The 15,265-nt window shown below is 67.8% G+C and overlaps 3 protein-coding genes across 6 annotated transcripts; 1 reads left to right on the top strand and 2 right to left on the bottom strand.

Moving 5' to 3' along the window:
• The first annotated feature begins 2,025 nt into the window (after nucleotides 1-2,025).
• Nucleotides 2,026-6,643, top strand: PRRT3 (proline rich transmembrane protein 3). Its single transcript, XM_027713887.2, has 4 exons — nucleotides 2,026-2,074; nucleotides 2,888-4,008; nucleotides 4,103-4,246; nucleotides 4,686-6,643. The coding sequence occupies exons 2-4, from the start codon at nucleotides 2,907-2,909 to the stop codon at nucleotides 6,419-6,421; spliced, it is 2,982 nt and encodes a 993-aa protein (XP_027569688.2). The 5' UTR covers nucleotides 2,026-2,074; nucleotides 2,888-2,906; the 3' UTR covers nucleotides 6,422-6,643.
• A 1-nt stretch (nucleotide 6,644) lies between these two features.
• On the bottom strand, nucleotides 6,645-9,799 carry CRELD1 (cysteine rich with EGF like domains 1). 2 transcript variants are annotated; one of them, XM_039383615.1, is made up of 10 exons: nucleotides 9,630-9,799; nucleotides 9,108-9,190; nucleotides 8,913-9,023; nucleotides 8,748-8,839; nucleotides 8,469-8,645; nucleotides 8,262-8,357; nucleotides 8,057-8,170; nucleotides 7,878-7,973; nucleotides 7,653-7,796; nucleotides 6,645-7,551 (listed from the first exon to the last, which is right to left on the bottom strand). In XM_039383615.1, exons 1-10 carry the CDS (start codon nucleotides 9,795-9,797, stop codon nucleotides 7,331-7,333), a joined length of 1,302 nt encoding a protein of 433 aa, XP_039239549.1. In that variant the 5' UTR covers nucleotides 9,798-9,799; the 3' UTR covers nucleotides 6,645-7,330. The 2 variants fall into 2 exon arrangements, with proteins under 2 accessions (XP_039239549.1, XP_039239550.1); XM_039383616.1 differs by having other exon boundaries at nucleotides 8,087-8,170.
• Nucleotides 9,800-10,523: 724 nt separating this feature from the next.
• IL17RC (interleukin 17 receptor C) lies at nucleotides 10,524-15,192 on the bottom strand. Of its 3 annotated transcripts, none has more exons than XM_039383609.1 (17): nucleotides 14,750-15,192; nucleotides 14,655-14,676; nucleotides 14,192-14,571; nucleotides 13,905-14,016; nucleotides 13,795-13,839; nucleotides 13,494-13,633; nucleotides 13,239-13,298; nucleotides 13,031-13,085; nucleotides 12,747-12,931; nucleotides 12,618-12,668; nucleotides 12,488-12,533; nucleotides 12,267-12,379; nucleotides 12,091-12,159; nucleotides 11,962-12,019; nucleotides 11,735-11,830; nucleotides 11,616-11,654; nucleotides 10,524-11,160 (listed from the first exon to the last, which is right to left on the bottom strand). In XM_039383609.1, the coding sequence occupies exons 1-17, from the start codon at nucleotides 15,089-15,091 to the stop codon at nucleotides 10,553-10,555; spliced, it is 2,421 nt and encodes an 806-aa protein (XP_039239543.1). In that variant the 5' UTR covers nucleotides 15,092-15,192; the 3' UTR covers nucleotides 10,524-10,552. The 3 variants fall into 3 exon arrangements, with proteins under 3 accessions (XP_039239543.1, XP_039239544.1, XP_039239545.1); XM_039383610.1 differs by having other exon boundaries at nucleotides 13,494-13,609; XM_039383611.1 differs by lacking the exon at nucleotides 13,795-13,839.
• Between the last annotated feature and the right edge of the window lie 73 nt (nucleotides 15,193-15,265).

Genomic DNA, 15,265 nt, shown 5'->3' with positions numbered 1-15,265 from the left:
GGGATGCAGCCCCAGGGTGCCACACTGGCCCCCATGGCCCCTCCTGTTCCCACTCAGGGTGTCCTCCAGGATTTTAGCTGCCAACAAGGGTATTTGTCCCAATACGGCTGTGACGATGGCAGCTCCTCTTCCAACCTTGCTGGACAAAAATGGAAGCATGTGTGCTGCATGGCAGCAGAATTCCCGGGCACCCTGCTTACGTCCCAAGGGAGCAGGTCCTGCCTCCCAGCCCATACTCCCAGCTCACTGTCACTGGCTCCTTGCCAGAGCCAGCCATGCCCTAGGCATGTGGGGCCCTGCATCCACAGTTTCTCCTGGACTTTGCCTCCATGAGGCTGCCAGTGGGGCTGTGTTTGTGGGGTCTCATCCCACCCTTTACCCAGGGAAGGTGTCAGGGTGGTTCCTCCAGCAGCACAGCCAAGGGAGACTGCGGAGGGCATGGGACAGGACCATAAAACATGCACAGTGGTCAGAAAATAGCAAAGCTGGGCTCCAGACTGTTTGAGGGCGCTTAATTGGGGCAGTTTCCTCTGAAACTGGGGTTTTGTCCTATTATCTTTGGGGAGAGCCCAGGAGAAGGGGGATTACAGTGGTCAAAAGCCTGTGACACCCAGGTAGCCGCAGGCATAGGGGTGTGAGAGCACTGGTCACATCCTTCACCTGCTGCACAGAGCAGGGGGCTCAACTTTTCACCTGCCGGTGAGTCACTTGGCAGAAGAGGAAACCTCTGACGGCACAGAGGATGTGGCTGCTGTGCCCCTGCCTTGTGCAAAAGGTGCCCCAACGGCTGTGGTATATAGGGCACAGCCAGCTCCCTCCCCACAGTCCCACTGCACACTCAGCACTGTGGCTGCACCAGCCACGGGATGAGACCATCTGGCCGTGGTGGTGCTGGCAGTGCCCCCTGCAGTGCAGGATCACCTCCACTCTCCCCCTGGGCGGCCTCCCCAGTGCTAATCCCCAGACTAACTGCCTGCCCTGTCTGTGGTGTGGGGCCCGGCACAACGGCATTGCCCACATTCCCGGACCCTGTTCTCAGCTGGCTACCACAGCCTCCCAACCCCACAGAGAGATGGACTGGGGACCAGAAATGCCCCATGCACTGACGGTGAGCCCAGCCCAGGCACGATGTCCCGGGAATGGAGAAGTGGCAGGAGCAGGAGTGGGGCACTGTGTGGTGCTGCCGGCACAGTACTGCCGTGGGGACCTGAGGTGCCACACGGCCCCGCTGGAGCGGTGAGAGGAGAGTGATGGTGATGACAGGGCTTTGCCAAGGCTATGGTGGCTCAGGCACTGCTGAGGTGCAGGCTGGGAGGAGCAGGGGTGCAGGCAGGGACATGGAGTGCAGGTGTCACCGTGCAGGACAGAGCCCTGAGCTGGTGTGATTTTGTGGCGCCGTGGTCGTGCCAATGTCAGCCCAAGCCCGGCAGGGCGGGCAGCTCTCCAGACGGACATTTAAGCAGATTAACTAATTACCTGCACTTTGGCAGGGTCCCACGGCCCAGTGGCTGCTAGGGCGCTGTGTGCCCATGGTAAAGCAGCTGGGAGGCAGGTGTGGGACAGATGGGTAACAGGGACCCCCAGACCTTCCCCAGGACCCTGCTAGGCAGTCCGGCAGCGCCCCAGCCGCCCCGCGCCTACCCCTTGGCGGCCGCGGGACCAGCCTCGGCCACATCCCGTGCTGAGGTGCCACCGCACTGCTCGCTCCGGGCGATCCTTCCCGTCCCGCGGGCAGCATCTCCCCTCTGCCGCCCCACCGTGTCCTGTCCTGCGGGGACGTGTCCCGGTGCCCCTCCAGAAGCCACGTCACAGAGACACCCGCGCCACGGGGGACCCGACCCCGAGAGCCCACCCTGGATGAGCCCCAGGACTCGCCCGCCCCCATGCTCGGTCCCGCGGGTCCCGTCCCGACGCGGCGGCCCCGGCCGTGCCCCGCGCCCCCCCTCCCGGTGCAGGCGGGCTCCCGCGCGGGTGCCCGCGGCTCGGGGCGGCGCGTGACCGGCTGCCGCCGCCGCCGCCGCCGCCCGCTCCGCTGCAGAGCCCGGCCCGCCCGCACCGGCACCGGCACCGGCAGGTCAGCGCGGGGGGCTGCGGCCCCCGGGGCACCGGCACTGGGGCCGCCGGGGCTGTGGCGGGCGGCGGGAGGGGGCTGGCGCCACCACGGCCCGCGCACCGGGCACCGAGCGGCGGGGCCGGCCCGGCGCGCTGCGGGCGGGGTCGGCGGGATGCGGCGGCCGAACCGTCCCCGCTCTGGTCCCGCACCGGCCGCGGCCCGGCCCCGCAGCGCAGCCCCCGCCGGCTCCTGCACACGCACCGCGGAGCCGCCGCGGCAGCAGCCTGGCGGTCCCGGCCCCGTTCCCGGCCCGGCGGGGCTGAGCCGCGTGTGCGGCGGTGGCGCGGGGCACCGGGCCGGGCATCCCCGGCGGGATGCGGCCGGGACTCGCCAAGGTGAACGGTGCGTGGCAGAGCGGGGCTGCCGCCGGCGGGGACGCCGGGAGAGGACACTGGGGACGGAGAATCGGGGAGGGGACACCGGGAGGGGAACCGGGGATGGAGCACCGGGGAGGGGACATTGGGGATGGAGCACCAGGAAAGGGACATCGTGGACGCTGGAGGTCGGGAGCACTACACACCAAGGACCACCCGCACCAGAGACACTGCGATGGGGAGCACCGGGGACACTGGGAAGGAAAAGACTGGGAATGGGGCCACCGGGGATGGGGACAGCTGGGAACAGGGCTCAGGGCTACTCGAGAAGGGACAGTCAAGCCGCTGGCTCTCTCGCTGGGCAGTGGGTGGCCACGGGCACAGCAGCCCCACGGCCAGTTGCGCGAGTGCCCCGGGCGGCTGCTGTGGGTCCTGGCTCACCAGACCCCCATCCCCGCAGGGCCAGCTGGGTACTCACCATGGCTGCAGCACAGCTCGTCTCCTGGGGGATGCTCCTGGCCACCGTGGTCCCCGCCGGGGCCCAGGGTGGGCTGCCGGAAGGGATGTCTTTAGGCGAGGACCCCTTGCACAGCGCTGCCTGGGGACAGCAGTGGCCGGGCCCATCCCCCACCTGGGAGGCATCAGGGGAGCCGAGCGGCACGGGGGACTCCAGGAGGGAGCGCTGGGGGAGCAACAGCCCCGTGCACTGGTCCCCACCGCTGCAGGCAGGGCATGGCACAGGGGCACCCCTGAAGATGGAAACCACTATGACGGGCGCTGATACCAGGGCCTGGAGGGACGGCAGCACAGCCCTGGCTGTGACAGAGGAGCCACTTGTCACCTGGCGAGGACATGAGGCTGAAGGCCAGGACAGCCCTCTGCCTCACAGCTCTGCACCAGGCACACTGGGCCCTGGGGTGCCCACGGACACAGGGCCACCCTGGGCAGGGCAGGGTCTGTCCCTGTCAGGGCAGAATGCCACAAAGACAGCTGGCACTCCCAGCCCTTGGCCAACCGTATCCACCATCGCTCTGAACCCCCTGCCGGCAGTGGGAATGGGGACAGCAGATGCCCACACAGGGGGACAGACGGTGGAGGGACCCACAGCGGCCCTGGAGCTGCCTCAGGATGCACAGCTCGCTCCAGCCAGCAGCCAGTCAGTCCCACTGGGCACTGTCCCTGTCTCCCACTCCACAGGCACAGGGCCAACCCATCGTCCCCACACCAGCCCTGGCTCTGCACAGCCGGTGAGCAGCTGGGGGGACACGGGAGGGCCCTCCAGCCCCTCCCTGGCTCTGCCAAACTCTGCCCCACAGCTGCCCCACACAACCCCATCCTGGGGACTGGCTGAGCCCTGGACCAGGGGGCTCCCGTCCCACCAGCGCAGCACCCGGAGGGCCCCGCTCAGCCACACCACCACCAGCCCCGGGGATGCAGCACCTCGCACGGACCCCGGGATGACTGGGCAGCGGGGACCCCAGCCCACCCCAGGGGCTGTCCTCAGCACCAGTCCTGCCCTCAGCACCAGTCCTGCGCCTCCACCCGCCTCCAGCACGGCCACCCCCGGCACCTCCAGCACAGGTAGGATCCAGCACAGTGCAGGGGACTGCCACCATCCCTTGGTGGCAACCAAACGCCCACAGATGCCAGTACCCTGCTTTGCCCTCTCTCACAGGGCTGCTGCCTGAGGAGGACATCGGCTCCCCACAGCGGGTCCGGGGTGCTGTGGGCGCTGTGAGCATCCCAAATGCCACCAAGGCGACCCCACAGCCAGCAGCACATCCATCCACCACAGGGACACTCTGGACTAGGCACTCAGGTGATGCAGGGCTGCATCCAAGCCCATCCATTCTGCAGATGCTGTGGGAGCCCATCCCCAGGGCATCAGGGCTGGTGGGGAGGATAGCAGCTATCTTGGGCTGCCCAGCCGGGACACTGTGACACCTTCAATCAGGATTGCACCTGACGACGGCCCTAATCTATTCCTGCCTGCAGGGATTAGTGCTAAGTGCTCGGCAGGTGGGGGCTTCCTGGGGGGGGGGGGGGGGGGGGGTCGGGGACATGACCGGGGATGTGACACCCCCTGCACTGTGGGTCCTGACAGAAAACCCTGGGAGGCACCAGCGTGTAGAGCCCTGGCCAGCACAGAGCATCCCCCACTGCACTCCTGGGGTGCCACAGCGTGGGGTGCAGGTGGGGGCTGGATGCGACCAAAGCCCCCACTCCCCACTGACTGTACCCCTCTTTCCTGCCTGCAGGCACCCTGGGGACGCAGCCCCCCACCCCAGGCACTGCAACCCCCTCAGCCACGTGGCGACGAGCAGGGGTGACGCCTCAGCCAGCCCCCCGAAATCCACCCTTGCTGCAGCCACAGCCACAGCCCAGCCGTGCCCCGCCAGTGCCAGGGGCCAACGGGACTGGGCTGCGCTGGACCGAGCTGCAGCACGAGCTGGGCTTCTCCTGGGAGGCCCATGTCTATGGGTTGGCTGCCATCTTCCTGCTGCTGGCACTGGGATGCCTGGCGGGGCTGGCAGGGACGGCCATCCTGCGGCCCCCACACCTGCCCCACACTGTGGGGGCCCATGGGCTGCTGCTGGCTGCCTGCCTGCTGCGGGCCACCTTCCTGCTGCTAGACCCCTACGGGGCACGGGGCCGCCTGCCTGCCCCGGCACTGCTGCTGCTCAGCACGGCTCCCTTCCCGCTGCTGCTCGCCTCCTTTGCCCTCCTGCTCCAGCGGCTCCAGCGCCTGGCCCAGCTGCGGCTGCTGCCGGCCCGGCTGCGGGGGCTGCCAGCGCTGGGGGCTGTTGCCGTCCTGCAGAGTATGGTGCTGGGAGCCGCCGACCTGCTGCCGCCCCGGCTGGGCCCCGCCACGCTGGGGCTGCAGGTGCTGGGCTGTGTGGCAGGAGCCCTGCTGCTGCTGGGGGGGCTCTGGGGGTGCTGGCGAGTGCTGCGGGCGCCCTGTGAGGAGCCAGGCCCAAGGCCAGGGGTGCGGGCGCTGCTGGCAGCAGCAGTGGCGGGGTTGCCGGTCTGCGGGCTGCAGCTTTACAGCGCTGTGTGGCTGCGAGGGGTCCTGGGGCCCCCTGGGCGCTTCTCCCGGCCCGGCTGGGTGGCACAGCTCTGGTTGCGGATCGGTGAGCTGGGCACAGCCCTGGCGCTGCTGGCAGCCACCGCCGAGCCTGTGTGCTGCCAGTGCCACCGCCAGAGCCCCACTGGCCACTCCTGCTGGGCCAAGGCGCTGCGGTACTTCTGTGCTGGCCACAAAGCCGAGGCACCCGAGTACCCCAACAACTGCTACGACTGGGCCGGTGGGAGTGCCAGTGGTACCAGCGCAGAGCGGATACCCGCCAATGACATCTCCAAGAGCCTCATCCGCAACCCGGCGGAGCAGCTGCCCCTGCGGGCTCTCAAGGACAGCAACGAGGCCTGGGCGGCTTGCGCTGGGATGCCAGGGCTCAGCCCCAAGTGCCCCAACCTGCTGGCCGCCCGCTCCTGCGCCACCTTCGAGCAGGGCTCGTCCCCCTCACTCGGGGAGCTGGTCTTCCGCCCGCCGTCCCCCATCGACCTGCGCCGCAGCATTGACCAGGCGCTCTGCCGCCGTCACCTCCTGCAGGACAGCCTCTTCAGCCGGCCCCGCCGTGGCTCGGGCACCTCACTGCATGGCTCCCCAGCCCCCAGCCCTGGCCTGGGGCGCATGGTGCGGTGCAGCTCCCTGACAGAGCTGCCCGGGCCCCGGCAACCCCCCGGTACCATCACCGTCACTGTCACCGCCTCGGCCAGCTCGCTGGAGAGCAGCTCACTGAAGATCAGCTGGAACCCCTGGCGCCACGGGCTGTCCTCACCTGACAGCCTGCCCCTGGACGAGGCTCCCAGCCGGGCCCCTCTCCTGGTGCCCGCCGGACCCCCCGGCTGGGAGCGCGAGGGTCCCCGCAGCTTCCCAGCCCTTGGCAAGGCGGTGGACTCCCGCAGCCTCTCCAGCGACACCATTGAGCTCTGAGCCAGGGCCGGGCAGAGACTGAGGGTGCAGAGACTGAGGGATGAGCCCAGTGTGAGGGTGTGGGGGTCTGATCTTGCGCCCCTGCAGGGCCAGGCAGGGGCTGGCTCCATTTGTGCCAAATGAGAGAAATAAAGAATTTATGCTGGGAGGAGCTCCTGTTGGCATGTGGAGGTGGATAGCAGCACCTCCAGCCCCGCCTCGATCCCGGCCCTCAACAGCTGAGCTGGGTGTGCAGAGCTTTATTTCCTGAGATATGGACACACAGACAGATGGGCACACCCCGACGGACAAATGCAACGGCCACACTCATGCATCCAGCAGGGCCCCCCCTTGCCCAGCATGGCACCCCCAGCAACATGGGGCCCTCGGCCCATCCAGTCTGGGAGGGGAGATGGGCTCTGCCCAGGGACATGGGGAGGAGGGGTGGGATGGGGGGGCAGCTCTCCCAGCCCCACAGCTCAGGGCAGAGGGGGGGCCTAGCCCTTCACTGCCCCACAGGGAATGGCCTTATGGGAGGGGGGTCCTAACAGGGCCAGCAGCCCCAGCCTGGGGGCAGGTAGCAGGATCACCCTCTCACCTGCCCCCCCACCTCCACCTGCCACAATTCCAGGTCTCTCCTTTAGAGTACGAGGGGCTGGAGGCAGCATGCTGTGCCCCCCACACAGTGCCACACTGCCTGGCATCACCCCTCCAGACAGAGAAGGCTGTGTGGGAGCCCCTGGGATCAGGTACCCCTGGCTCTTTCTGCAGGGGGGAGAAAACGAGATCCTACGCTAAGGCGGGGCTGGGGGACGCATGCAGGGCACAGCACTGTGTGCAGGATGCAGCCTCGTCAGCCAGCCCTGCTGGGGGGGGGCCCCACACCTCAGGCTGAGCCCGCCTCCCCATTCATGCCCAGCAGCCCCAGAGCTATCTGCCCTTCATGAAGCCATCGAGGACACGGTCACTGCGGTCAGAGAGCCAGTAGCCAGCCATGGCAGCCACGGCACCGATGAAGATGGCGGTGAAGACCATGTCGCCCTTGGCAGCCAGCGTGGCGAGTGCACAGATCATCACACCAAAGAACATCTGCTGCAGCACCACCACCTCGTCGTCGGTCACGTCGTCAAAGAAGCCTTTCTCCGGGGCATCTGCGTGGACAGTGCTCGTGGAGAGGCACAGTCAAGCAGCCAGAGCCCCCCCATTGCCACCCACACCCTCTACTCATCCCCCCACACTGTGTGAGCCGTACCAGGGGGCTTGTCCTCGACACACTGCCCATCCCGGCGGACGTGGCCTTGGGCGCAGACGCAGCGGTAGCTGCCCTCCGTGTTCTCACACACCTCCTGTGCTCCGGTGCACACCGGCTCCTCGGCGCTGGCACACTCGTCCACATCTGGGGGGACACAGCACTCAGGCAGGGCTCGGGCAGTGGGGAGGGGGCAGTACAGCCTGCCAGCCTATGGGAGGCACTCACCCAGGCACTTGGCTCCATCCCGCCAGTAGCCCTTGTTGCATTTCTTGCAGCGAGCTGGTCCGGCACCCATGCAGCCGATGCAAGCCGTGGAGCAGTCTGCCATGGGGAAAGGAGCCAGGGTTGGTGCTGGAGTCCCCTCCCATCCCAGCCAGGGCTGGCCTCGAGCAGGGGAGAGCCACCTGCACAGAAATCCTCCACCTCCTCCTGACCTCGGCACTCGTAGGAGCCCTCCGTGTTGACGCAGTACTGGTTGGCTCGGCAATGCGCCATCTCTGTGCCACACTCGTCGATGTCTGTGGGAGAACTGGGGACTGTCCTGCCGAGCCCTTGGCTCCTGAGACACAGCCGCCCACGGCCCCAAGCTCCCCCCCGACCCTCACTCACCAATGCAGCGGTGCTCGTGCAGTACCCAGCCCCTCTTGCAGCGAAGGCAGCTGGAGTCCTCGGGCCCCGTGCAGCGCCCGCATGCCTGGTAGCACTCTGCGGCCAGGGAGAGCCAGTGTGGGTGCAGGCAGGGGGAGCTGCCTGCACCCAGAGTCTGGGCAGCACCAGGGGAACCCCGGTTGCACAGCCCCCCTGGCCCCCACCTACCAGCACACATCAGGTGGCTCTTGTTCCGCGAGGCCTCGTAGTAGCCATCACCACACTCGGCGCAGAAGGGGCCGCCATAGCCCGGGCTGCAGACACAGAGGCCGGTGCCGCGGCGTGTGCCGTCGCCATCGCATCGTCCATTGCCGCTGCAGGGCTGCCGGGGCCCGCCAGCGCAGGCTACACGGGGAGAGACCAGCCGGCTGACAGCTGGGGTGGGGTGGCAGCCAGGGGGGGCCCCTCCAGCCCCAGCACCACCCCACTCATCCCACAGCTACTCACGCCGGCAGTCCGGGCCGTAGGTGCCGGGTGGGCAACAGAGCATCAGCCTGTCCACACACAGCCACTGGAAGAAGTCGGGGTGCTGCTGCTGCCTGGGGAGCGGGGACACAGTGCTCAGCCCCCTGCCATCCCCCTGCCCCCCCATGTCCCCATCCCCAGACTCACTCATGGAACCACCACTGCTCCACATGCTCCTCGCTCCGCTCCAGCAGCTGGTGGCAGGTGAAGTCCGAGGGAGCACAGACGCCCTCCAGCACCTCCAGGAGACGGGTCTCACTGCAGGGATACAGGAGTCAGTGTGGGGACACATCCCCTGGGGCAGCTGGGCTCCCCCAGTTGTCACTGGTTGGGGTCACTCACCTGTGCTGGTACTTGGACAGCTTCTCCTCCTCCCAGGCTGTGTTGCCCCCGCCAAAGCCCTCATGCTCTGTCCGCTCCAGGCCCTGGGCACAAGGCAGGGGTGGCAGCACAGCCATGGGACCCCCCCGGTAACCTCCCTCCCCCTAAAGTCCCACAGAGCTGTGTCCCTCTCCTCCCCACAAAGGACACACCATCCCCCAGGATCTGCCACCCTCTCCTCTCCCTAGAACCCAGTCCCTGTGCCCCGGGACTCCCTCCCCTCCCTAGCGATGCTGTGGGAGTGCTCCACCTCACCAGAGTCCCCCAAGCCACCCTTGTAACCACCCTGATCCTCCCGGCCTGTGCTGCCTCTGGCCTCCCTCGGCTACATCCCCCCTCCAAGAACCCGCTTCATCCCTGCTCACCACCACTGCCAGCCCGTGTCCCCCACGTCTGCCACCCGTGGGTCCCCCCCTGCACCGCCCCCTGGCCCCCGGCTCCCCCCCAGCAGGGGCTGTGTCACCCATCGCCCCCGCCCCGCACCCTGCTGAAGCTGTCAGCGAGGCCGCGGCAGGCTCGGCACGGCTCGGCCCCGTCCCGGTGGGGGTCGGGGTCGGCGCGGGCGGCCAGCAGGACCCCCCCGAGCAGGGCAGCCCCCAGCAGGGCCTCCCCGAGCCCGGGCCCCCCGCGCCGGCCCGGCAGCGGCGCCATCGCGCTCCCGCCCCGCCCGCACCACGTGGGCCGCGCCCGCTGACTCAGCGCCGCCGGCCCCGCCAATGGCCGCGCGCCGCCGCCGCCGGCCCCCCGCGCCCAGCCAATCCGCGCCCAGCCAATCCGCGTCCAGTCAATCTGCGCCCAGCCAATCCGCGCCCAGCCAATCCGCGCCCAGCCAATCCGCACCGCCCGCCCGGCCCGCCCCCCGCGCCTGCAAGGGGCCAAGGCCAAGAGCACCCGGCGCGGGGGGCGCGGGTGGGCCGCAGTCAGTGACCCCGCTCGGGCTGGGCGAGGCCCTCAACCCCCGATCCAAGGGCACACTCCCCATCACCACCCCCGCCCAGCCAAACCAGTCCTGTTCACCTTCCCCCCCCCCAGTCTAACTGGTGCAGCTCCCACTCACCTCCCCAAACTGGCCCAGTTGCCCCTTATCCCACCTAGAACCGGTCCAATTCCCTCTCCCACTCCCCACTCCAAACTGTCCCAGTTCCCCCTCATCCCACAATGAGCTGGTCCAGTTCCCCATCACCACCCCAAACTGGTCCAGTTCCCCATCCAACCTCCAACCAAACCAACCCACTTCCTCTTCACACTCCAGCCAGCCCAGCCCCCCTTCCTGCCCCCATCCCCCTATACCTCCCAATCATCCCTCTGCAACCCATTCCAGTCCCCCTGTCATCCCTCCCCAAGACATCCCACTCCCCACTGGACTCAGAGCTGGACTCAAGGTCAGGAAAAGCACTGTCACCCCTTTATTCCCCCACCGCCCGCCGCAGCCCCTCAGATGCCGCTGCCACATATGGCTCTGGCCACCGTCCCTGCCGCCAGGCTGGTCCCACCAGTGCCCGCAGGAACCCCCCCATCTCAGTGGGCAGTGCAAAGGCAGGGGCTGCCTGCAGTGCTGGGGGCACTGCCGGCACCAAGGCCTCCAGCTGGACCACCATGTAGCGCCCAGTGCCCGCCGCCAGTGCCGGCATGGCACAGGACAGAGCTGCCGCAAACACCTCACAGGGTGCCACGGCTGGGACATCAGCAGGGCCAGGGCTGTGCTGGGGGATGAGGCTGCTTTCAGCAGCCCCGGCCTCCAGCACAACCCTGGCCCCCGTGTCCCACTGTTGTGCAGCAGCCACTGCGGCAGGAGAGAGGAGGAAGATGATGGTGTCACCGTCACGCAGTGCCCTGCGGTGCTGGGCGTGCAGCCAGGGCAGCGGTCCCCACGCCGCTACCCCGCTGCCACCCCCTGGTGCTGCCACCACCAGCAGCCCCAGTGGGCGCAGAGCTGCCATCAAGGCACACGCCGCCCGCTCCGCTGCCGGCTCCGCCGCGTGTACCAGCAGTGCCCGCCGGCCTTGCAGGGGACCTGGGGGGGATCATCAGTGTCTGGATCCCTCTAGGCACCCTGTACCCATCCTGTGGTGGGAGGTATGCTGGGAGCACCCGTGATGGGAGGAGAGCATTCTTTGCCTCTGTCCCTCAACCTCCCATACCCAAGCTAAGGTACAGGCACGATGGGAAGCAGCTAAGACCACCACTGACGTGGGACCCATCCCCTGCTCAGTCCCCCGGTCCCCTTCCCAAATCCCCTTACCCACCCTAAGGGACAGCCATCATAGGAGACAGGTCATAGGAGACACAACCTGTCTTCCCATGGCTAGGATTGCCACCCTCTTCTCTGTTCCCTACACCTCTACCTACCCTGTGGGGCAGGCAAGCCTGGACCTGTTGTGGTAGGGGAGGCTACCCTGCTCTGGGTGGGCTCCCCTGACCCCTATGTCTGCCCACATCCCTCAGATCCCAGGCTCACCCCACACTCACCCTCAGAGCCATAACCAGCCCTCAGTGACTTCAGCCATCCTGTGAGGAGGAGAGGCAGTGAGGTGGGATCCTGGGAGGGGTCCCAGGACAAGCATAGCCCCCAGGGGTGCACCACTCACCTTTCACGTCCTCCTTCTTCAGCACGAGCAGGAGTAGGAGACAGGCAGCCGCCAGCAGCACCCCCATCCACACCAGTGCCCAGCGGGCACGCAGGTCTGTGGGGCAGGATCTGCATCCACCAAGGGCCCCCGGCACCCAGGAAGGTCTCTGGTGGCTACACAGGTGGGTGCCCTCCCTCAATTTCCCATTTTTCCCCCTCTCCCACACCATGGCCATTGACACTCACACTTGTGCATGGGACAGGCCCAGAGCACGACCTCGGTGCTGTTTTCAGGGTGCCAGATCTGGGGGAACACAGGGACATGTCAGATGCTGCCCAGTCCCTGACCACTACCTGCTGGCTGCCCACACTGACCTGCCAGCACTGCCCTGCTGCCACATCCCGCTGCAGATCCTGCTCCAGCAGCCCGGGGCGCCCCCTTCCCTGCAACAGCACAGGGAGTCAGGCAGCTGTGCCACCACTGCTGGCCACAGGCGTCCCTGTGCCACCACTGCCATCGCCACCAGGACATGAGTGTCCCTGCCCTTTACCGTGCTGGTGAAGCTGGCAAGGGGCGTGCAGGCATCCTGCTCCACAGCGCACAGCGAGGCATTCCCTCCACGCTCCAGCAGCAGGAGGTCATCGGGGTGGCCGGGCAGCGCTCCTGGGGATGTGCCAGGGGGCTGGGGGGGCGGCAAGGGGAGGCCAGGGCGGGCTTCCCCCCAGCTGGACCCACAGGCTGCCCCTGCCTTCCCACCCCAGCAGTACTCACGGTCCCGCAGGCACTGGATCAACCGGACCTGCCCACCACTCCACACCTGCCCCAGAGAGCGGGTTAGCAGTGCCTGGGGCTGCCTGTGGGGCTCCCCATGGGGCAGCTGTGGAGCAGAGAGGTGTCCTACCTGCACACAGAGGTTGGGGTGTGGCCGCAGCCTTCCAAACTCCTGGGGTCCCTGGGATTGGAAGGGTTGCTCCATGAATGCCACCTGCACCCTTCACGAGCCCCCAGCATCCCACAGAGCCCCACTCACCTGCCCTATGGTGGGCTGCTGCAGGCCAGGGAGGGGTTGGCAGGGCCCGGAGGGCACTGGCTGCCAGCAGGGCACCAGCTTGGCTGGGAGGTCGCAGGGGGCTGAGAGGGAGCAGGTCAGCACCTGCCCCTCAGTGTGCAGGACCAGGTGGCTCTGCATCCACAGTCGCTCCCAGGCCTTGGCATCTGTGGTGGCACCAGGAGAAGGGTCTCACCCCATGTAGTCTCCCCTCAGGTCCTTCTGTGTCCCAGCAACCCCACACCCCAGCCCCAAGGTGCAGCTACCATGGGAGAAGGGGCACAGGGTGGCCCTCAGTGGGTCCTGGGTCTCCAGCCAGACCTAGGAGCAGAGAGAGAGACATGAAAAGGGAGGATTTGGGATATCCATGCTGTGACTGTGACTCAGCTGGTCCCCTTGGGACACGTGGAGCCTGGAAAGCCTCTTTTTTGGTGGCACCCTGCCACTCCCACAGTGCCCCAGCTGGGTGCCCACCTGCAGGCAGAGGCAGGGCAGCACCTCATCGGCAGGCAGGCTGTAGTTCATGGGTCTGCTCTGCTAGCAGCAACCAGATGTGGGTCACCCCGTGGCAAATCGTGCCCCAGCAGGGTCACCCAGGGGAACCTGCTCCCAGGGAACCCTCTCCCAGCACACTGCCTGTAACACAGACACGGCTTCTCGGGAACAGGGAAGGGGGCAGCAGCCAGGGATCAGCCAAGGTGGGGGGTCAGGGAAGGGGGTCATACTCACCACAGTCACTGCATGCCCCGGCCCCCCAGTGCTGTGGCTCCGGTTGTGGTAGAGCCGGAGAGTGTAGCTGTGCCCCGCCACAGCCCCTTGCACCTCCACAACCACCTCCTTCTGCCCTGGGGAGATCCGCAGCCTGGGCACTGCACCAGAGCCGGCTCAGGTCACCCACCTCCTGGCACTACCCATCCAGCCACATGGCACAGGGCATGGCACCCACAGGGTCACTCTTGCCCCCAGCATCCAGCATCCCCCAGTTCTCCCCAGGGGATGCAAACCAAGGTGGGGTGACACCAGCACATACCTTGGCACTGGGGGACAGCAGCCTGTGCCGGGGGCCATGAGCAGTCTGTGGGGACAGGGAGTCAGTGGGCAGGGGGATGGGACCACCGCAGGTGGCACGCCGGGGCTCACCTGGCACCCGCTTCTGCCGGCTCAGACTCCGCTGTCCGCGTGAGTTTGTGTACGCTGTGACGTGGAGCTCGGAGCCCAGCGGTGCCTCGAAGCACCGGAAGATCACCCAGCCCTGGGCAGGAAAACCACCACCCCTCTGCGGTGAGGCACCGGCACCGCCAGCACCCACCTCCCCGGGGCACGAGACCCCCGTGCCATGGAGATGCACCGGTGCCAGCGCCCACATCCTCAGTGCCCAGGGACTGACAGTGTTGGGACACCCATTGCCAGTCCCCGCACTTACGTACCAGGGTTCGGTTGCGCTGTGTGGGGGCCAGAGGTGCCCAGACCTCCACGGCCACACAGTGGGAGGAGGCAAATGTGTGCCCTGAGAGCAACAGCAGCCCAGTGACATTGGGCTGGGACAAGGTGACCCCAGCCACTGGTGACCACTGTCCCCCGCCACTGCCATCCTCTGCCCCAGGGATCCCTAGCAGCACGGAGTGGTGGGTTTCGGTGGCAGTGGTGGTTCTGGTGGCAGGTGCCAAGGCCAGGCGCACACGCGCCTCCAGACAGGGCACACAGGCCGTGGGCTCACTGCAGTGCAGTGCCGGCTCCAGCCACAGACGAGCCAGGGACAGCCCATGGCCAGGCCCCGGGGGCTCCGTCCCACACAGCACGTCGGTGTCTGGGGAGACAGGAAGGGCAGTGTGGGGGTGGGTCCCCATGCCCTGGGTGAGCTGGGGGCCATGGCGTGGTGGTGGCACTTACCCAAGAGGCGGCAGGCGAGGCCCTGGGGGAGGCGGGAGTGAGGCCGGCGGTGGTGCTGGCTGCCCAGTGCCCCCGTGCTGGTGACATCGACCCACCTGGGAGCAGGCCAGGCTGTCGCGGGGGCCCCCACGCCCACCCGCCGCCGTCACCACCAGCACGAGCAGGAGCTGCCCCAGCGTGGGCATGGCGGGGCCGGGGCCGTGGGGCGCCCCGGCCCCACACTGTCTGCTCCCAAACAGCCCCACTCCCGGCTCCACCGGCCCCGCCGCGGCCGACGGCTCCTGCTTCCTGCTCTGATCCCGGACACCCGGGTCCCTGCGTGGCGTCAGCAACCGCCCTGGGGTGGGGCCTCCTGTTCCCGCACCGACCACGGAGGGATCCGTGCCCCGGCACCCCCGGGAGGGTTTGGGGCCCCACAGGGATGAGGTTGGCCCCATGGCATGGGCACGGTGCCCAGGCTGGAATCAGGCAGCCCCAGCGACTGTGGGATGCAGTGTGGCAGTCGTGCCGGGACAGGCTGTGCCCAGCCGGGTGCGTTCTCTTGCCCCTGCCCCGTGCTGCAGAGGGGCATGGGGAAGCCTCTACCCCCCTGGGGGCACCAACAAAGTTCC

The sequence above is a fragment of the Pipra filicauda genome, unplaced genomic scaffold, assembly GCF_003945595.2.
Source record: "Pipra filicauda isolate LSUMZ 115617 unplaced genomic scaffold, ASM394559v2 scaffold318_size846807_pilon, whole genome shotgun sequence".
In the NCBI taxonomy this organism is placed as follows: domain Eukaryota; kingdom Metazoa; phylum Chordata; class Aves; order Passeriformes; family Pipridae; genus Pipra; species Pipra filicauda.
This window is presented reverse-complemented; position numbering and strand designations above follow the sequence as displayed.